This window comes from Propithecus coquereli, unplaced genomic scaffold (genome assembly GCF_000956105.1).
Source record: "Propithecus coquereli isolate 6110/MARCELLA unplaced genomic scaffold, Pcoq_1.0 Scaffold129, whole genome shotgun sequence".
Taxonomy (NCBI): domain Eukaryota; kingdom Metazoa; phylum Chordata; class Mammalia; order Primates; family Indriidae; genus Propithecus; species Propithecus coquereli.
In genome coordinates, this window is record NW_012137080.1 from 4648407 (window position 1) to 4671335 (window position 22929).

General features: G+C 44.7%; 1 protein-coding gene across 6 annotated transcripts in view; it reads right to left on the bottom strand.

Annotated features, from left to right (window-relative positions):
* Positions 1–22929, bottom strand: part of HHAT (hedgehog acyltransferase) — a 277822-nt gene that overhangs the window by 58928 nt on the left and 195965 nt on the right. For all 6 annotated transcript variants that reach the window (XM_012638345.1, XM_012638347.1, XM_012638346.1 and 3 more), the window contains one exon: positions 7602–7746. In XM_012638345.1, coding sequence (XP_012493799.1) covers positions 7602–7746 — 145 coding nt within the window. The remainder of the gene's footprint in view (positions 1–7601; positions 7747–22929) is intronic.

A 22929-nucleotide genomic window follows, 5' to 3' on the forward strand; every position in this document is an offset into this window, starting at 1 on the left:
ACTTTAAAAAGTATAACTAGGTACACAATTTTTCAAAGTTAATTTAGCAGTTTATCAGGGGGCAGATAAGCAAAAGAAAAAAAAAGTTATACAAAGACATGATTAAGTATAAAGGAATCTTCCCAAACATCTTGCTCTTAAGAATCTGTCATAGTGGCATATTCCAGCTTACATTAGTCAGGATGCCCTTAGTTACAAGTGAAGGACCTGAGATCTTACCCTACTTACAAGCAACAAATCAGCCAGGCACAGTTTCGTGGATGCTGGAATGAGACACGAGACCCCTGGGTCCGAGATGAAGGACTTTATTACTCACAGCAACTGCAGTAGTCAGAGTATTTATGCCATTTCCTACTCCCCAGATCCCACAACACAATGTGAAGAGGGCCAGAGGATGCCTGCGCATGCATAGCTTATGCTGTAGGAGATAAACTCTGGGCTTAGGAAAACTATTTCACAATGCGCAGTAAGCCTGTCTGACCTTTGCCTCAGAGGGAGATATTATCTTCATTATACTGGAGAGTAAACCAACTTACCCTTTACTTTGGAGAACACTATATCGTCTAAAGATGTTTGCTATACAAATATTCTTGGAAAGAGTCTGGAACAAAGGCAGTCTGTGCCTCTGTTTGCGAGACATGCAGAAACACAAGAGATCCCTGAAGAGTTGTCTCCCAACACAGACCGAGTTTTTACAAAGCTCCCGTAACTGAAAAGTACACAGATACACTGGCTTCATATACTCCTGGATCCGAGTGCTCCAAAATACATGGCTTCAGTTTCAAACATGCAGCTCTGCTTTACCCTGAGTTGGCTTCCCTCCCTACGTGGCTGTTCTCTGGGGGCGGCAAGAGGGCTGCTAGCAGCTCCTGCCCAACATCCTGAAAACGCCCACAACTCCAAAGGGAAGATAGCTTCTGCTTCCCGAGGGTTCCAAGAAAAGCTCCGGAACTGCACTACATGGGGAGACGGACCCTACTGCCTGGCCAGTCTGGATCCATCTGATCCCCAGATCTTAGACGTGGGGTGTGCTCCCCCAGAATCACACAGGTTGAGAGCAGGGTGGGAGAGCTTTGTCCCCAAAGGAGAAGCAGGACACTGTCACCAACAGATGCTGAGGGCACAACACTGCAGCTGTTCCCTCCGCCAACCTCTAAATTCCCTGCAGACAACAAATCTCTTCTGTTTACTTCCATGAAATTCAAGTATTATTTCTTTGTACAGGCAGATTCGTATTTTAGGACGGCTAGTGGCACACCCAAATGGCTATTTTATAACCAAATCGCTTTAGAAAGAAGCTATTGCAGTGGGGACACCGAGGAGTGTTCTGTGTAGGAGCAACTGTTCACTGAGCGTGCCACAAGGAGGCCGAACAATGGCGCCTCCAAAGTCGCCCACGTCCTAATCCCCACAACCTGTGACAGCGACCTCACATGGCAAAAGGGACTCTGCAGAGGTGGTGAGGTCAAGGCTCCTGAGATGGAGAGACTGGATTATCCAGGTGAGCCCAGTGTATTCATAGTCACAAGGGTCCCCATAGCAGACCCAGGAGCAGCCAGAGTAAGACAGGAGGGGATGAAATGACAGAAGCAGAGGGACAGAGGGAATCAGATTTGGAGATGCCACGCTGCTGGCTTTGAACACGGAGGAAGGAATCCGGCAGCCAAGAGAAGCCAGCCCCTGTGAGCTGGAAAAGGCGAGGAAACAGAGTCTCCCTGCAGCCTGCAGAAGGAGCAGCCTCGCCAACACCTTGACTCTAGCCCAGTCAGACCCATTTCAGATTTGTGGCCTCCTGAATGGCTAAAAAAAACATAAATAAATTTGTGTTGTTTTAAGCCACTATGTTTGTAATCATTTGTTGTAGTAGCTACAGGAAATTAACACATGTGACAACACAAAGCAAGTGGCCAGCGTCCAGTGCACTGGACGCGCCTAATTAGCGGAAGTCTCAAGCAACCTCATACAAAGGAGATTTACATGCACTCTGGTTGAAAGTCCTTCCACTCACTACTTCTTATGTCCCATGCATGGTTACCTGGCCTGAAGGACTTTCCAGAACACTGACGCCCAAGACCTCTGAGTAGCCGGGTGGCACAGAGTAAAAAAACAAAAGCTTCTGCAAGGATTGAAATTCAGATTCCAAGAACAGCCAAAATGGGCCAATGCCGTAACCACGGATAAATCACTGACCGTCCATCTACGTATCGGCTTCACCACCAGCACAATGAGTGGGAAGCGCCTGCCTCTCAAACTCTTCTAGAACATTCAGAGGATCCAGGGAGGCAGAGCAGAATCAATGAGAGAAATGAAAACTCCACTCAGAGGCAAGAGCTAGTGATGATGGTGAAATGAAGTAATCGCAGAGGATGGCCTTGGAGATGCTGATATCTGCCCTCTGTCCTCTCTAATCAGAAACGAAATTTTAGTCCCAAGAATCTAAGCAGATATGAAGGGAATGAGTTTCTATTTAACCACAAGCCTCCAGAATTTTTAGTGCAATACTCCAGTTTAGCTTTAAATAAGATGCCTGTCCAGAACCATTTGAGTCAGGAGACAAATAAACTGCTCTGACAAGCTAGTAATCAGGGAGAAAATATACTTTCTTCTCTCTCAGCTAGAAATAGCAAGCAAATATGGGGACCTGCATAAGAAAATTACCCGCTCCTCTCCCACTGCAATCTGAAGGGGAAAAGAACCAAATTCTTCTTGCCTGTGCATGGGGCCATTCCAGGAGATAAGGGTCGAGGCAGGGTTTGCCAAAATAGATTGGGAACTAGAAGGAGGAAAAACAAAGATACACGTACATGTATGTGTGCACGTGTGTGTGCAATGGGGAGTCAGGCAGGAGAACATTCCGTGGATGTCACGTCTCTACCAAGCCCCCATCACTGCAACACCCTGGACACAGGATCTGGAGCCCAACCTCTTAGGAAATGTTTTGTTCCATTTTTACAAAGTCCACGGCTTCCTTGGACAAAAGTAGATAGACTTTTCAGAAGAACCACCATCCTAGGCAGCCAGACAAACATTATAAAGCTCTCAGCCCTCTCAAGACCAGATATATTCCCAATGTATACCCATCCCCTTGAATATCTTTTCTCCACCAGGCCTACGGGGAAAGCACTGCCAGGATGCTTAGATGCTTAGCATATGAGGACTGGCCTCACAGATCTGGAGTTAGAACTCATTGACATCTTTCAATTACAGAGCAGTAGTCAATTGCTTGTCAAAGAAACTGCACCTCAACGTCAAAGATTTAAGATAGACATGAGAAAGCTCTTTCTACCAACAAATGCTTTCGAGAGCCAAAGGGTTACATAAGAAACAACGTACATTTGTCTCTGAAAAGCAGGACACAGTGGAGTCCCTCCTGGAACAGCATTGGAGCCAAGTTCCCAGCCACACTCTTCTCAGATACACAGACCAGCTAAGTCATTTAAATAAAGCATTTGGGGCCTAAACATTCACATTCCTCAAGCAGCTTGAAGCAAACTTGAACAGTAAAAATTTGGAGTTTTTTTTTTTTTTAAAAAGCAAAAAGAGAGATTCCTTATTCTCTGCTGAATAAACTGAACATTATTTCTCCAACCTCAGCAGGAGAGGTAACACCTGTTGACAAAAAATGTTTTGTGCATGACACGCACCAACAGAGCCCTAGATTTGCTGCTCAGCATTCCTATCCCTTGGCTTCAGACACCACCTCTGGACAGAGGGAGGGTAGGGTCACAGCAGAAAGGGAAGGGTCTGGTTTCAGAGCCTCACATCACCCTTATCACCTACAGAGACCAGGACAGTGACTTTTATAGAAGCCACTAAAATAAACCTTGTAGCTTAGACAAACAAATCTATGGCTAAATTCAGTGAACTGGAGACAGGGAGATAATGATTTTAAGACAATTCCTGAGATAATTTTAAGGCTAATCCTGCGATAATTTTAAGAACATCAGTAATGCTGGGAAACGGCTCCCTGGGAATTAGCAAGAATGGATCTTCTAAGATACATGTGTATCCGCATCCCATCAGCTGTGAGGCTTTTGCAATTCTGCTCCATAATCCCTGTACCCCAGACACCTGTCTGTCTCCTTCCTGCTCCTCCCCAGGACTCATATAGGTGGCTCCATGAGAGGGATGCGGTGCTAGTGACTCTGCCTCCTCCCTGCAGCGGGTCCCAATCCATCAGGGCACGGAGGCCAGGGTCACCTTTCTGTTACACCTGGAAATCTTGATACTGAGCTTAAACACTCTCCATCCCCTACAGACAGACTTCCCCACTTACTTCACTGTATTTTCGCCAGTGTGTAGAGATGGGGCTTGGAGCAACAGGAACTGATCATGTGCCCAAAGGAAGAGGACAGAGATGACAAGGCTGCCAAAGTCCTGGCTCATTCATCAGCAGCCACAGGTACAGGTCCGCGATCCCTTACCCAGAACCTCTGAGGCCAGATGAGTTTCAGAGTTCAGATTTTTTTTTTTATTTTATAAAGCTAATATATTAACGCCTCCAGCAGAGTCAGAGGAAGCATCCAATACACTCGTCATTTTTTTGCACCAAAACATGAATATTCATATTAATCCTCCGTCAAGTTTATCAAATTAGTCATGAGACAAAATCCAAAGTCCTCAAGATGGGGAATTCGGCACCATCTGGTTCGCTTTCCTCCAAGAGACAGCTCAACCACGCGACTCAGGGACAAGGACCCACAGCAGAGAACGGACAAATGGGCACCTGCCAAACCCCCAGCAGACATTCCCTGACTCAGGAGGCCCATGTGACAGGCCAGCTGAGATCCAAACAGGTTCATTTCGAGAAGCCCTGACAGAAGATGCCTTCTAAGCTGACCTTTCTTGGCCTCAGAACCCGGAGGAAAAAGGATTCCCCAGAGCCCTCTGTATTTGGAGGATCGAGTCCCCAGGACTCTGGCACCTGAGTCCGTAGAGGACACACTGTATCCAAGCATAGAACACAGTGGGATCCACATAAGAGCAGACCAGATTTTTTTTTCTTTTTTTTTATTTCAGCGTATTATAGGATGGGAGGGGGCAGACCAGATTTTTCAGAGCCCTGATCCCACGTGACTGACGTTAACTCTACAGGATGCTGCGCAAGTCACGCTTTGATCTTTCTGCCTTTGAGAAGCAAAAAGAACATCTTATGTTAATAGCTACTCTGCCTTTCTCTCTGTCCCCTTAAATGCTGGCCTTCCCGGGTTCCACCTTCTACCCAGTTCTCACTCCACGCAGCTCCCTGGCTAACAGTACCCACCCCAGGGCCTCACCTACAACCTTTATGCCCTTGGCTCCCACATCACCTCTGCCCCAAGTCCAGTTCATATTTTCAGCTGCCTCTTGGGCACCTCCAGCTGGGCGCACATGTGCCTCTCCTGCTCTGCCACAGGTTCCTGATGCACGCCGACACCTGCCTGCTTCCCGATATCCGCCTGTCCCTGCACTTGGGTTGGTCATGTGACTGGCTCTGGCCAACGCAGTGTAAGCAGAAATGTCACATGTCACTGCTGGCGGAGGTATTTAGCACCTGGCGCACCAGCCTCATATCCTCTTCCCCTCTGTGGTTCCAGGACTAGACAGTGGAGAATGGAAACAAACCTTCTAGGTACTGGAGTCACTGCTTAGAAAAAGCCACTGGATTTGTACTGCACTGTGAGAGAAACTTCTATGGGGAAAAACTACTAAGATTCTGGAGTTTCTGACACAGCAGCCAGTGTTAGTTACCCCAATACACCTGCCTCCTGCACCCGGCAAATGCCCACTTACTGCTGCAATTCAAACGCCACCTCCTCTGGGAAGTCCACCGTCCACGGAAAGACAGCCACTCTGTCCTGTGACCTCCAGCAATTCACTTATACATCCGGCACAGCAATGGTCTGAGTCTACAGCCACATTTTTGTTTGTGTCTTTGGCACCCACATTTGTGTGTGCTTTTTTCAATCCCTGTATTTTCAGTGCCTGGCAAGTAGCACCAATACATTTGATTTACTGAAACAAAAATCAGAGTCTTCTATGTGACAAGCAAACCCCAAGTCAGTCCTTTCCTCCAGTCACGTGTTCTCAGCATTGTACTAGGTTCCATGGCAGGAGGCAAGAAAAGTAGAAGACACTGGCACTCACCTTTATCTTTAGATCCTCTGCACCCATCATCTCCTGTCCCTGCTAAAGGACAGCTTTAGAAAGTACACGGTCTTTCCAGGAATTACTAGCTGAAACATCTTACAGAAAGCAAGATCAAAGAGGGGTTTTTTTAGTGACAAGATTAAAGTAGAATAGGGCTCTCTCATGGCCCTTTAAACCTGGTTCACCCCAGCCTGCCACAGTTTAGATCTGCGACTTGGCATTCTGCAATCGCGCAGCTGTGCCGGGGTTATTTATGGTGTGAAAAGGGCCTAAAGCATCGCCGGCTCCTCAGGGACCCAGATGTGGAGCTGACAGGCCAGCCGTGCAGAGTGACATCATCACCGCTTGGCAAAGCTTCCCAAACCAAAAGCGCAAGACCGTGTTGCCAGTCGGGGAAACAGAACAGGGATCTTTTCTTTTAAAACATAGTGAATTGGATACACTGAGTATCCAAATCTCCCAATTCTCTTAAGGACATGATGGAACTCTTAGTCCTAGCCCAAGGGATACGGGGACCATAAATACGTGATGATCAATCATTAATGCAACGTTTTCAGAACTCACGCACACGAGCATTTTGCCTGCTGCAGGGATGGCTTTGCTGTGGATACTGAGACAATCCACTCGATGTACATTAAACATAAGGTTGGCTGCTAGCGTTCAGACAAAAATATCCACAACCAAGAGCTACGGGCAAACACGGACACCATGCCCCCAGCTTCAGGAGCACATAGGAAGCTTCTAGGACATTTTCTAGTAGGACGTTCAGAGTAGCAAATGGAACAATGTTAGACTTTGCAGTATACTACTGGCTGGGATCTGCAGAGAGTAAGTGCCTTAGTCTGTTTTATGTTGCTTATAACAGAATGCCTGAAACTGGGTAACTGATAAAGGAAAGGAATTTATTCCTTACGGTTATGGAGGTGGAGAGGGTTGTGGGAGCGGCATCTAGTGAGGGCCTTCTTCTCTTCCTCTTCTTATAAAGCCACCAGTTCCACTCCATGATAACCCATGAATCCGTTCACCCATTAACAATGAACGGATTAATCCATTCACAAGGATCCTGCCCTCATGATCCAGCCACCTCTTAAAAGCCCCACCTCTCAATACTGCCAGTTGGGGATTAAGTTTCAACATGAGTTTTGGAGGGGACTCTCAAACCGCAGCAGTAGGGAAGATCAAGAAAGACTAAGTGGAAAAGTTACTTAGTAGAAGGCAATGTAGAGCTTGGGAGAGCAGGGACAGCACATTGTGCTAAATAAGCATCACATGCGGTAGATAACGCGGCACATCGAAAACAGGGGACACTTAAAGTCATAGCGGAACATAGGTCATTGTTCCTGACTGGCATGTCCAGAGGTCACACACCACGAACTTCACAATGAACGACTTCCCCAAATCCCATCCATGATACCAACTGCGTGTGTGGAAAACAAGAAAATGGCTGAAAACAGCACCGTCGGGAAACTTACCCTGTATGAAGATCCTATTCCAGTAGGTTTTCCCCACTTGATTGCCCCCAAGGAACACCAGGTTGGACAGGATCAGGATCGAGGTGGAACAAGATGCAAGGGCAGCGTGGACTCGTCGGCGGACTCGCGGGGACAGGTACCGGGCCTGCCGGGAAAACGGCAAGAAGGTGTCTCATTACAAGGATGCAAGCAGGGCTCAGACGTCATCTAGCTCCCTCTGTCGCCAGCCCAGGACGCTCCCCCCGCCCCCGCCCGCCCCAGAGTCTGAGCCAGCTCATTATTTAAACAGCTCTCAAAACTCCTATTCCTGCAACACGTTCATTCTGCTCTAAGGAAAGAAGGGACACACCCCAAGTTGTTTCTTCCTCTTGCCAAAATGGGCTTCCCTCTGACGTGTGTAATACGAGTACTGAAGCTAGGTAGGATTTAGAAGCCGTCCCGCCCCGTCTCCATTTGTTTTCTGCATGTAAATATATAGGTGCAAGAATCTTAAACCGCTTTCCACAATGACTAGTATATATGGCTCCACAGAAAGAGGTCAAAGGGAGCTTCCGGGCCAGTGAACTTGACCCTGGGAAGCCAGCCAACCGCCCTGTAAACCTGACACTCTATTAAGAGGAATCTCCTGACAAGGGTGCAGGACAATCCATTTGAGCCAAGCCCACTGCAGGAAGCAGACCCCAGGTCCGCACCCAACTCCCCGCACTCAGCAACACCCTAGAACAGCAGCACATCAAAGTGCCTAAGAGACTTGAAGCTGGAGAGATGGTTCCAGCAACCGTGATAAAGAATTCTGCTCATCCTTCCTATCTCTGCATTATACTTGTTCTTCCCCTTTTCCCTCAGGGATTTCAAAAAGCAAACAAAGCCTTTATTCCTCAGCATGCACCATGCTGGTGGCCCTTCCTGAGGGAGGTCACAGTGCCGTGTCTGGAGTGTGTGAGCCCCACCAGCACGCGGTCCTTCGGGACAGGCATAGCGCAACAGCCAGACGTGCAGGGCCCTGGGTTTCTGACAAATAGCTCAGCCTGATCAATGATGTAGAAAGAAAAGTGAGCAAAGGGTCTGGAGATATTTCTTGAATATCCTTGGAAACCTAACCTCTCTAGGTCACGTGCTTCAGCTGTGCTCCAACAGCAATTAGAATGAATAACTCAATGGCAGTGGCCAATGCAGGTCCCGGCAGGCTGAGCCAGAGGGGAGTCTCCAGGAGGTGCCCTGCTGTGGGTCTTCTGCGGCTGCTCTGTAAGCTGTAGTCAGTGTCCCCTTGATCTAGAGAAACACGCTCCTGACCCCTCCTCCTCTCTGCTGCCAGCCCTGGGGTCTGCCCTGGAGGCTCACATCTGGCTGCTACTGTGTATCTTCTCCCCGCCGTGGTTCCTGCAGCATCACTTTGTGCTGTAACTAGCACCCAATGAGAGTGTGGCCTTCTCATGCATGAGCTGTGCTGAGTTGTGGACTGACCAAGGTGTCAGCCTGGACGTGATTGTTCCGGAAAACTCTCCAGGGACTCAGACATGTCCCTGCTTAGAGGCCACCAGGCAAGACGACCTCTAGTCTCGCCCCTGCTTTAAGAGGCCATGAGCATGTACAGGAGGAAGCTGTCAGACAAGACCAAATACAGGTAACTACACGGTGTGAAAACTGGTAATGAGAGAAATGGGGCAGAAGCAGGCTCTACACTCAGCGCTCTTCACCTCTGGGAAGGAAAGACATTAATCTACCAGTTTCTGCATTCTAAAGCAGAGGAAGAGATTTTCTGGGTATTACTGACTCAATTAGCAGTAACTGGGGAGGCAGGGTGAGAGGAAGCTGGGAGAAAGGGGAAAAAAACTACAGAATAATAAATCAAGAAAATGTAAATCGTCTTAATTGGCATAAATGCGTCCATATAATTCTCTCCACGTACAGGGGCTCCTGATAACACATTTGATCTCTAAGGGACCCGATGAGTCAGACCCTCCTCTACTTCTGCTCTTACCCCAATCAGTCTCCCCCAGCCTCACATCTGTGAGGGGCACACAAAGGCCCCGTGTGATCTTTCCTTTATTAATGTCACCTACGGAGAGTGCACAGGGCTTGCTTAAGCTCAAAGTGGTTCTTTTATGGGCAGTGATTACAAGTATTAATCAACAGAGAGACACTGAGAGAATACGACTCTTTCCACGGGGTTGCTAGACAGGGGTGGTGCTGTCACCAGGTACAGGGAAAGGGCTACACTGGAGCAGGTGACAGAGCCGAGGGCAAGGGGCAGAGCAAGGGAGGGGACAGGGAGCTGAGTCCTGGTGGCACAGGGCTCCTCCTGCCAGTCCCCAGGTCCTGGCTCCTGCAGACCTCCCTTTGATTCTGTGACTTCCTCAGTATCTCTCCCAGCCAATGATACAATAAATTCCTATTTCTACTTAGGAAAAAAAGTCAAAGGCCAACTGTGATGGAGCCTCTGATCTCAGAGATAGGAAGGGGGCATCTGAAACCTGGAATGACTGACTGCAATTCAAGTTTTAGAAAGAGTGTATTTTTTTTTTTAAATAAGCAGGAATATTAAAGGCACAGACTGGTAGACTCAATAAACTATTAAAAAGAATTTAAAGTTGAAATCAAGATGCTCATAGGTAATTCTTGATTATCCCCTGGGGTGAGTGGGTGGGAGACAAAATAGATGATGATCGAGAAAATCCCCAAATCTAATTTTAACTAATAGTCGCATCCACTGAGAAAACCAGCCATGCCAATAAGCATGGAAATGAATACAGCGCTCCTCCTTCCCATCATGAATCCACAGGAGGACAGAATCCACGGGACACAAGGAAGGAAGAGGGCCCACCTGGATAATCTACAAAAGGATAATAATTAACAGCAAAAGGGATGTGACCCATCTCTCCTCTTCAGGTTCCCTGGACACACTACAGAAAGTGACAGTTTTGACATCACGGGTCTCCCTCTACCTCGGGCACCAGCTGGCCTCAGCCACTGGTTCACAGGAACTCTAAGAGGCAAGAACCACACTTAGGGGCCAGGAGGAAAAATGCCACATGAGCAAGGCTGGTGGGTACAGCCCTTAGGTCAGCCAACTCCATCAACACATCTGACTTTTGGAATCTCTGTGGCCATGGGGCCAAAGTCCCCACTTGAAATGCTCCATTCCTTTCGCATGTTGCAGTCCTACAGCAATGGTTCCCGTGGTCCTTCACATATGGCATGCAGGCCACCCATCCCACAGCTTGGGTACTTGAAAAGCCCCTCAGAAAGAGGACTCATATTGACAAATTGTAAACTAAATGGGGAAATGTCACAGTACAGCCATCAGGTCTGAAGATGAGAATTGCCAACTTGATCAGATAAGGCAGTAATGCACAAATAGAATCTGATTTTCATTAATACAAATTTATCAGGATAAAAAAGAGCTTTGGACCAGGTATGGTGGCTCACACCCATAATCCCAGTATTCTGGGAGGCTGAGGCAGGAGGACTGCTTGAGCTCAGGAGTTCGGGACCAGCCTGAATAAAAGCCAGACCCTGTCTCTATAAAAAAATAAAAAATGAGCCTGGCTTGGTGGCATGTGACTGTAGTCTCAGATGTTTGAGGTTGCAGTGAGCTATGATGACGCCACTGCACTGTAGCTGGGGTGACAAAGCTCTGGCCTGGTCTGTTCCTAGAGGATGAGTAAGTCTGTGGCAATCTGACATCCTGGCAGCAAAAGCTTGGGAGTGGTACTGTCCCCCAGGGGGTAAGTTTCTGGGCATTTTTGTTGTCTCAGGGACTAAGAGGCAATGTGGCATGTGGTGGGCAGGGGCCAGGGATAATAAACTGTCCTGCCCAAAAGGTCAATAGCACCTTGTTGAAAAAGGATGAATTGTTCTCTTCCATCTTTGTCACAGAGTAGAGATCCTACCTGAGTCATGGGGGCATCGAGAATAATGCCAAAAACATGTCCCCCTTCCTCTGGGGCCCGGAGAAGAGCATCTGGGGCAGGGAATGTGTTCCTTCCCAGCACCCCAGGGCCAGGCCATTCTACGCATGCCCATCACCTGGCACCAATCTCAGAGTGAGGAGTTGTCTCCTGTGCCCCAGCCACAGATGGGCAAGGTGCAGCCACCAGTTCCCAAGCCTCCTCACCCCAATGCCCCGAAACTCAGAGGAAAGAAAAGTATGGGAGGTGGGGCAAGTTAGAAAGAATCACCATGTTTCCAAGCAGGGGTGACCAGCTCTCCCCAGGGTCTCTGACTCGCATGACTGAGGGGTGGGCTGGGGCAGTCTCTCCCATGTGAATGCCAACACAACCCACTCTTTGGGTCTGAGGGCCTGGATAGAGCAAGCCCCTCAGAATACCCAGAGTGCAGGTAGACCTGCAATTCCTCTGTCTAAGGAAGCTCTCTCTGACCCAAGAAACAGAGATGGTATGTGGGGATGTTTTAACGACACTTGGAAGTGGCTTGAAACTTCCCTCTAAGACACTGACGTCCAAAGGTGAATAACGTAACCCATACCAAGGAACCCTTATTTTTTCCCTGACACCCAGTGTGATTCCACCAACTAACTCTTAGAGCTGAACCAAACTTCTGTCAACCTAGTTTGTGACAGCAGGTTTGTCACACCTGCTGTGAGGTGTGCATGGCTCCTTGTGTTTATTCCTATCTCCACGGCAACTCCTCCATCTTTTCCAGTCAACATCCCGTGCCTGCAAAGTCCAGGATTGTCTGGGGCAAAAAGCCGGGCCAGGGGTCATGGGCTGCAGAATCTGGGTCAGCAGCGAAGCTGGAACACACGCGGGGCAGGGAGGCAGATGGTGCAGTGCGGCTGGAGGCTGCCGGGCTCGTGGGCTCTGTGCGTGTCCACACAGGGCTGTGTGTGGGCGGAGACTGGAGGTGGGGACAGGCGGCACAGCTGGGGCAGCAGATGGCTGGAGGAATGGCTGCTGGGGACTGTGACAAAGGCTTGGCAAGTGGGACCTGCTGCTGCCTATTTTTAAGTGGGGGAGAAGCTAAAAACAGAAACTCGGTGGGTTTGAGCAGCTGGACACAATTCTTCCATATAATCACTGAAGTTGCTCATTTTCTAATAAAAATGCTAACCAGAGGGTAAGAGAGGATGAACCAGGCAATGGCAAGAGAGGCGGCTGGTGGGGCCAGGGAGAAAAACAATGGGTGAATACCCCATAGGTCATAAAGATGAGGCCAAAGACAACAGAAGAAACATTTATAACTCCTGAGAGAGAGAAGAATGGCCAGGATGAAACACTCAGGGTCAAGAGGACTCAGATTCCAAAGTCATTCCAGGGTCCCCATCCCATCTCCCTACCAACCTGCAGGACATGTTCCCTTGCTCACCTTCTCAAAACACTTTAGTCATTTTCAGATAGAAGTCTGTGTTTCACCAGTTTCCCCTCTCATATTCCTACCAGCATGGTAGGTTCCTAAAGGATGGGGCAGCGCTGTTTCTTCATCACGCATTACCCAAAACCCAGGCATACTCTGTGTGAGCTCAGTAATTATCTGACACTCATCACTCTCTCTGCCCTAAATAAGTTACAGGCTCTCCTGAGTTCCTTGGTGTTCCATCCCATCCTATACCCAAGCCAAATGAATAAATGAGGACACTCAGAAAGCAATACCTCCTTTCTTAAGTGTACAGAGCTTTAAACAACATCCGGCCAATGCAATTACATTTTCCAATCTCTGTGTGCACTGAGATCTAAGCAATGTATGCTTCTGAGAGAGAATCAAATAGCTGCAGTGGCGAAGGCAAAACCAATTTTGCTAAACTGCACATGCTACCTACTCCGTGGTTTGGATCCCCAGCTGTAGAGGCCATAATTTAGCACCTAAACCCAGTAGTGTATGAAGGAATTTCAGAGTACTTTCAAATAACTAAGGAAGCAACTGGCTCTCAGTCTGGTCAGAGAATTTAAGCCATGTTTCAGGTGCCTGGGGTCCTTCTAAAAGTTCTGGAACAACCAACAGTACTGCCTCACCCTGTGTTCTCACTTTTCCACTGCTATGGCTCCACCTCCAGTCTGCACGGCTCTGCTCAGGATTTTGCAGATGCCTTTATTTAACTGGCATGTCATACTCTGGCCTTTCTCCCTCCAGTTCATCGAGCATCCTATGTCCCTACCCTGAAAAATACTCTGATGTTTCTTCATTGCTTACAGACTAAAATCCAAAAGGGGAAAGTACTCTAAATTGGATCCCATTTGACTTTCCAGTCTTAACTCCCGCCACTCTTCACCACTGGTACAGCTCTATTCACTGTTCCCCAAACGTGGTGCACACTTCCACACCTCTGTGCCTTCACCTGAGCTGCTCTCTGTACCTAGAATGCGTCCTCCTCATTCTTTCTTCAAGCCCCAGCTCATTGTCACCTCAGGAGAGCAACAGCTTTGGACCAGACCAACATGGGGTCAGGCTTTGACTTTCCACCCTTTATCTGTGTTGCCCAGGACACGCTAAGGCTGTTTATATACCTAGTTCACAGTTAGTGTTTGATAAATGTAGGTCACCCTAATCGTGGCAGAGTCCATCACCCATTTACTGTGTTCCTATGACCCATGGGATAAATAGTATCAACCTTTACGTTTTAGATAACTATGTTTGTGATGCAAAAGATTCAATATGTGAGTTTTGCCTATATTGTAAAGCAGATAAAAATTATTCATATCTTCCAAATGAAGAATTAGAAGAGCAGAGAGATTAAGGAACTGACCCCAGATTATATACTGGTAAGTACAGTGCAGGGATTCACATATTTCTCTCACTATCTTTATGCTCCCTACCACATGACACAACTTCACATCTGTGTGGCAGTGAGTATTCTCTTCTCTAGACTGGAACCTTCAAGATCCTCGTCTCCTGAGTGTGAGCTATGAAGTAGATTTTCAAGAAACGTTTCTTCAACATATACTTCATGCGTGTGTTTGGCTAACAATAGTTGGGAGATACCCGCCAAGCATCAATGGCAGGAGCTCAGTGTTTTCAAGAACATGTGGCTTACAATGATGCTGGACCTTTAAAAAGTAACTAGGATCCACAGTTACAGTAGGAGGTTCAGCATACCTCCCCAGAAAGTGATCCCTAACCAACCAGAAGTAAGAATATAAAATATCTGAATAAAAATTAATAGACCCAGAGGGTGGGGATGTTGGGAAGATGTTGGTTGGTCAAAGGATTTAAAATTTCAGCTAGTTAGGAGGAATAAGTTGAAAAGATATATCGTACATGATGACTATAGTTAATAACAATATATTATATTCTTGAAAAATCACTAAGAGTAAATTTTAAATGTTGTCACCACAGAAAATGATAAGTATACGAGGTAACAATATGTTAATTAGCTCAATTTTGCCATTCCACAAGGTATACATATTTCAAAATGTTTTACACAAACATATACAATTTTTATATATCAATTAAAAATTTTTTAAAGAAAAAATAGGCTAAGCATCCAAATTGGAAGGAAAAAAGTAAAATTATTTCTGTTCACAGATAACATGATCTTCCATGTGGAAAACCCTGGAGAGTCTACAAAAAAAATCCATTAAAACTGATAAATTCAGCGAAGTTGCAGGATTCAAAATCAATGTGCAAAAATCAGTTGTATTTCTATACATTAACAATGAACAATCTGAAAAAGAAATTAAGAAAACAACTCTATTTATAATAGCATCAAAAAAAATAAAATGTAAGTTTATTAGGAATAAACTCATCCAAGGAGGCGAAAGATTTGTACACTGAAACTACAAATCATTGCTTAAAGGTTACATAAGTAAATAGAAAGACATCCCTTGTTCATGAATTGGAAGACTTAGTAGTTATCTACATAACCATAGCAAAATTAAATTAGTGGTCAAAGCTCTATGCTCGAAGAAAATTCAACCAAATGATTTTAATGGGCAAGTTCTACCATATGGTCAAGGAATAATTCACATTTCACAGAAACTGTTTTAGAGGGTAGAAAACAATAAGAATCTTCCATTCCTTTCATGACATTAGCATAACCCTGACTTCAAAGTCATAAAAAGCTAACACAAGAAAAGAAAACCAGAAGCTAACCTTTCTCCCGCTCGCTGCCTCAAAAACTACAAGTTAAATAGCAGCAAACTGAATATAAGAGTGATTTAAAAATACTCTCAGTTGAGTAAGATCTCAGGAATGTAAAGATCATTCAATATTATTAAACAGAAACATTAGAAAATCCATGTAATTCATGGCATTAAACAATTGAGAATAATCTTATGATCACTCAACAGATGCCAGTAAAGCATTAAGTAAAATTGCACACTCGTTCATGATTTTTAAAAAATGCTAGCAGACTAGAAAAAGAGAAAGTTTCTTTAAGTTGAAAAAGAGGGTATGCCAAAAACCCAGAGCAAACGTTCCCACAAGCTTCAAGGAAAAGACATTTTCTCCTATTACCCAAAACTATAGTAAAGAACCTAGTCAGTACAAAGAGACAATTAGGTGCAGTAAGAGTTATAATTTTTGGCAAGGACAAAACCGTCATTATTTGTGGGTGACATAACCATCGATATAGAAAATTCAAAAGAAAGAACTGACAGATTACTAGTGCTAACAAAAGATTTAAACAACATAGATGCAAAATGGTCAACTAAAACCAAAAACCAATACCTTTCCTATATAATAGCAGTAATCCAAAAAGAAGTACGCAAGACTTCTAAGAAGAAATGATAAAACTTTAAGAACCTAAGGGAAGATTTGAATAAATAATAGTTTTTATGGGTTGAATGGTGGTGTCTCCTCCAAAATTCACACGGAAACTTAATCCCCACTGTGGTGGTATTAAGAGATGGGGCCTTTAGGGGAGTAATTCATGAAAGATCCACTCTCATGAATGGCTTAGGGCTCTTAGAAAACAGGCTTGTCGGAGTGGGTTTGCTCTCTCTGGCCCCCTGCTCTTCTTCATCTCCCCATGAGAAGACACACTATTTGTCCCCTCTAGAGGATGCAATGACAAGATGCCATCTCAGAAGGAGAGACAGGACCCTTACCAAACCTTCCGGTGCCTTGATCTTGGACTCTAGGACTGTGAGAAACAAATTTCTGTTCTTGATAAATTACTCTGCCTCAGGTATTTTGTTACAGCAGCACAAATGGTTTAAGACAGTGTTAACTCTACTCAAGTCAAGCTACAGTTCAATGCAAATCTAATACATTCCTATAAAAATACCAAAGCGAGTTTTGAAGAACTTCTTCAGTTCTAAGATTCATATGGAAGAGTCAACATGTGAAAATGCCCAATGCAATTTTGAAATAGAACCAAAAGAGGTAGGGGGCTTTCCCTACCAGGAATCAAGACATATTAATAATAGAAAACTCTAGTATCTAAAAAATGAATCATCAACTAGGATCAATACAACAGAATAGATAGCCCAAAAATGAACCCTTGTGTATTTAGATATTTACTATGTATGAAAGGTGATCCTTCAAATCCAGTGGAGAAAGGACATCAGATATTCAATGAAACAATTTTAAAATGTAAAAACCATTCTTAGCTGCAGGCCATACAAAAACAGGCAGTGGAGCAGATCTGGCTGATGGGCCTTAGTTTACCAACTCCTGTCCTATTCCATTCTTGGTAACTGCCCTAAAGAAACACATATGTACAAGGAAGCTTGAATTGTCATCTTCACTGCAGATGCATTTGCAAAAGAAAAAAACAGCAGGAAGATGGCTAAATTATGATGTATCCATACCATGCCTGATTATGCAGATCTACATACACTATCACAAAAAATCAGTGAAGATGAAAAGAAGTGCAAATTTCAGAATATTTATATATTTCTTAAACCACACACACACATACACACACAATAGTAAAGGTATGGAAGACTATATTCAAAACTGACGATGGTTACCCTCTCTCTGGGGGAGGAAAGGAGCAGAATGTGTTTGCTGGGGCATGGGTATCCAAGAGGACTTCAGCCTTGTCCACACACAAACACACACACACACACACACTTTAAAGAGTATATGGTCATGAATGACTTCATAAGTTAAAAGGAGGAAAAAAAAACAGGGAAACCTAGAAATCTTTCCACTAAATGATATTAAATCCTGGGTCACCTCCCCTGAGCAAAGAGTCAAGGCACATGGGTGGGAAGTTAGAGCTGCTCATGGCACCAGGGGCCTCCGTCTCCAGCAACATTGAGGTCCCTTGGGACTACTAAATAAGCCTGGGATGTGACAGCTATGGCCTCAGCTATATCCTGTTCAAGCGTAAAAACAACTGTTTAGGGCAAGGCCTGTTATTTAAGCAATCTTGGTATTTTAAACTCTAAAATTGAGAGACAGGTAGAGCATTCCAAAATGATTTACCAAGTGACAGCACAGAAAACTCTTGTAGTGACACCCATTTAAACATAGTAGGTTAAGTATCTCTGCTCCCTTCAAAACCCCTATTAAAAGGAGAGTAAACATTTGAGAAAGGTATATATCCACAGACAGGGGATGGAAGAGAAGAGAATAGCAAGTGAGAAGAGTCAACCATTTTTATAAAATAGAGCAGATGGAGAAATTGGCAGATTTGAGATATCTGAATACTAGATGCCAAAGAGAAGAAAGGCATTCATATATCAGACCCCCATAAGGCCCAGACACAGAGGCACCATGTACCACAGATGGCGAGAGTAAGCCATGAAGGAAAAGCAGAGAGCTTGGTTAAAAATCTGGGCAATAAGTGTGTAGACTCCCAGGTTTCCCCCTTCTTCTACCCTCCATGATGAGGTTTTTTTTTTTCCCCATGGATAAATTGCATCAGAGTGACTCTAAACTCACGGACACAGTGACATTTCAGAATATCAAAGATATTTGCATTAAAGCTTCTAGAGAGAAAAATAGATCACATACAAAAATTAAAATGACCTATAATCCCAGCACGTTGGGAAGCTGAGTTGGGAGGATCACTTGAGCCCAGGAGTTCAAAGTTACAGTGAGCTATGATTGCACCACTGCACTCCCAACTCTGTTATTTAAAAAAAAAAAAAAAGAGAGAGACAACAGTAAAGATAAATTCTAGAAGACAAATAATATCTTCAAAATTCTCAGGAGAAATTACTTTTCAACCTGAAATCCAGTGCCCAACTAATTAAGAGTGACAGTAAAATAAGACATTTTTGGAAATACAAAGTCTAAAGAAAAATATGCCCCCCCATGATCCTTTTCTAAGAAACCTACCGAAGTATGTGCTTAACCAAATCAAGCAGGAAAAGAAATAAGGAAGAGACCCGGAGGACAAGAAATATGTATTGATAGTACAGCAAAGAAGAGAAGGGAAGCGTCAGGACACAGCTGAATAGCAGATCTAAAGAGCAGGGATCCAAGTGGGAAAGGAGGAGAATCCAAGAGAGATTTTACAGGAATAGAAGAGAACTGACAGCTTAGCAGATACATAATTGACCAAGTGGAAAACTATCAAAGGGGCTTTTTCAATTCTATTGGAGGGTTTGGAAAGAAGTGGTGTTAGTGAACTAATGGAATAAAAAAGGCAAGGCAATTCTTACCCTGAGTGGGGGGAAACACTTGTACAAGAAAGGAAACATATTTATTTTAAATGGTTTGGCAGTGAGCCACTCTCACCATGCTGATCACAGTATAAACACTGCATGCTGAATTAACCAAAACAGAGTTAGCATTATATTAGAAGAAATAGGGAGTAGGTCTAAGAAGCTAAAACCTCATGTAGAAAGCAGTCGATATTATAATTTTATAATTCATATAAGGAAATAACAATAAGCATATGCTTTAGAAAGGTGAAGGTAAATATCCAAAACAACGAAGAGAATGGAAAGTTGTTGCTGCTGGGGAAAACGACGTAGGGGTGGGAGGGATGGAGGCTGCTCTTTTATTTTAATGAAGCTTTATGGTAATACTTATTTTTTGAACCATGTACATGTATGTCGTAAACTTTCTGGGTTTTAATTTCTCTCACAGTAAAACGGGGCATTGATAATACTTACCTGTAAGGCTACTGTTAAAACCACAGGAGCTGATGTGGCAAAACTGCCTTCATGAACATTCCCACTTCACTTGGACTGATTTTTCAGAATAGTTATTCCATAAATGGGTTGCGTGGAGCCACAATTAAAAGCCAAGTTGTCCAAGAACAGAGGGCTGGAGTGTTACCAATCTCATGCCCAATACGCAGCAGACAAGATGTGTGAAGTGAAGGGGTGACCTAAGCGGGCAGGGTTTATCAAGGAAAATCCAGGAAATCCAAAACCCAGGAAACTTAGAATAGATCATGCGTGACCGTGTTTGATTTCTTCCCAAACTTCACTAACCAACCATGTGTTCTTAGATAAATTACTTTACCTTCCCCTGCCTCCAGCTTCCTCATCTGTAAAATCAGAAGCAGTAACACCTGCCTAGAAGGGTTGTTGTAATGGATAAACACAACAACAAAAATGAGAGATGCTTGCACGGTCTCTGGTACAGTTTCTTCTTTGGCAAAAGATGGAAGCTACCATAGGCCCACGTTAGTTTGCTCCCAAGAATAACAACTCTAACCTTCCATTTCTAACATAAATCAAGCATCCAGGATCAGCGAAGCCTCCCGAGGGCGAGTCCATCCTGCACGCCTCTCTCAGGAACCTTTAATTCGACAAAAATGTGCATTTACTATAGCAAAGGTTGAAACTATAAATAAGCAAAAACAAGAAAATAGGTATCACAAATGATCCCACCAGTAAGAGTCAACCACCATTAACATTTTAGCGTATAACCTTTCATACGCTTGTCTGTGTTGTATTTGTAAATAAAAATAAGTTTTTATTATATTGTAGCTATTATTCTTCATTTTCACCTAATATGTCAAAAACCTATTTCCTCACTATAAAACTATTTTAACATCATCACTTTCAATAGCTGCATAGTCAGTTTGATGGAGGTACTGCACGTTTTAGATAATAATCCTTCCTGCCACCCTTCAGAGGACAGTCAGTGGCCGTTCCGGCGCTTACCCCAGCCTGTTAGGTGACCCACAGGATCGACACCAGAACAAAAAGCAAGATCTGACTTAAATTGCATGTTTCAATACATGTCAGTAATCACAAGCACATTGATACCAACCCAGTTCATCTCGAACGAGGCCAGCAGCTGCTCCACAGGCTTTTTTAAGCAGAGTTTATTTCTAGGTCTTGGGAGGAATGTGAGATACTTTAGAAGAATTTTATTTTGGAAGTCCTACACGTTGCTGCCTTCTCAGAGCCTTAAAAAATGAACACATACATGCACATACACATGCTGCACATATACAATCACAGCATACGCACATATATAAATACACACCGTGAGAATATATTGCACTTAATATATACAAATTATTTTGGGAAGAAACAAGAAGGCTGATTTTCCTTACATCAATAACAGGAACACTGGAAACTCAAGCTCTCCCACCTACAGATTAGATTTTGGGGAGAAAGAGAGACCCATATTTGGAAACACACATCCAAATTTCCAACGTGTATATAAGATTTTTTTGCTTTTTCCTAAGTTCATCTATGCAAAGCTGCTAAGCACTAGACTGTGATTAGAGCAACCACCATTCATCTGTGCTGTATAAGCAGAAATCAGAGACACGCAGATAAAAAATCTATTAATAATTCCACAAGCCACCTAGGAAAGCCAGTTCCATTCAACCATTTACATTCAAGCCATGGATCTCATCTTTGGTTCAGTTCCCTTTCCTGAGACTAACATTTCCCAGGTGAGAGTCTGTGCTGTGCATTTAGCACGGAGAAGGGATAAGAGCGACATGATAACAGCAGATGACAAAAGACACCTGCCTTACCCCAGCCGAAACTGAGCAGACGGAAAAGGCGGCAGAAGCGCAAGAGCTGGCCAGTCTTGGTGGCCATCGGTCTGGGAATAACTGAAATGGACTCTATTTCAAAGCCTTCTCTCTGGCAGATAGCAGACTCACTAATGGAAGTTAAAAAGAACCTTTGAAAATGCTTTTGCCATACTAAACATATTTGAACTAAAAGATGGAATTATTTCCAGAATTCTACCTCTTAGACCAAAGAAGTTAAGACTCGGGCTTTAAATTCCCACAGAGAAGAAAATGTATAACCAGTGAATTGCACAGTGTGTCTCTTGCATCGTTAATGATCCATAGGAGCGGGGGACAATGGGGGTGGGGCGCCAATGGGTCGTAATCCACCAAGGAACACACTGTTCGTAACAACGTGCATTGCTTTTTCCAGACAGAGGCGCCCGGGTGAGTGCTAACGAGCTGACACAACAGGCTGATTCGACATGTGGGATTAATATGTTAATTTAATGCTCCCCTATTTTGTTAAGTGGTTTGCATTTCTAAATTTCTAAGCATGGCATTCAAATCCCTTTACACGGGGACCATTTGGCCTCTCTAACCTCCTTCCCCATCCTTTGTCACATTGGCCTCCTGACCGGAGCACAGCATGCTCGTTCCTGACTGCAGGCTGTGTGTGCACCACTCTGCTGGCCTAGATGCCTGTCTTCTCCTCCCTCCTGACCTAGCCAAATCCCACTTGTGATTTTTCAAGGTCCTACTCAAGCCAAGTTCCTTAATGACCCATTCCCAAAAGCTTAGCTCACGATGACCACCATGCCCGTGAACATCAGCTGCTTCAATGCCTCATTGTGGTCACTCTGCACATACGCCTTACACCGATCCTCAACTGGCTTGCACACGTCTTGCCTCCCAACTGCATCACAAGCTCTCTTCAATTGCTGTTAGCACGCTGGCGTGGAGACGTCACTATTCTCTGGCCTCACCTTACTTGATTCCTGAATAGCGTCCTCGCCAATGACGGTCCACCCTCCAAGAAATACCATCTTTTCTTGGTTTCTGTGAAATCACCCTCTGGATTTTCCTCCCAGTTCCCAGCTCCCCCTCCTCCATCCAGCTTCTAAATATTGATGTTCCCCAATTTCAGCCCTGGCTGCCTTTCTCCTCTTTCTGTACACTCTCTAAAGGGTCTCAGACATTCCCATGGCTCTAAAATATCTTCCATGTGCTCCCAATGTCTCTCTCTAGCCTAGGCCTTTCTTCTGAGCATTGCCCAGGAAGGCTAGACGAATCAGTATTTTATGATGTGTATGAAGACCAGTTCATTTGTCATACAGATTACTTAGCTCTTCCTAGAGAGAAGTTCTCACTCCATGTTTTTATTGCCTCTTTAATCCAAAGCAGCCATCACAAAGATGATCATCCTGATAGAAACCCAGGCAAGATACCGTCATTCATGGGGAAACTGACTTATTACAGACTGTACAATTACACACTGATAGGCCAGTATGCTGCCTACACAGAAGCACTGAAAGAGGATAC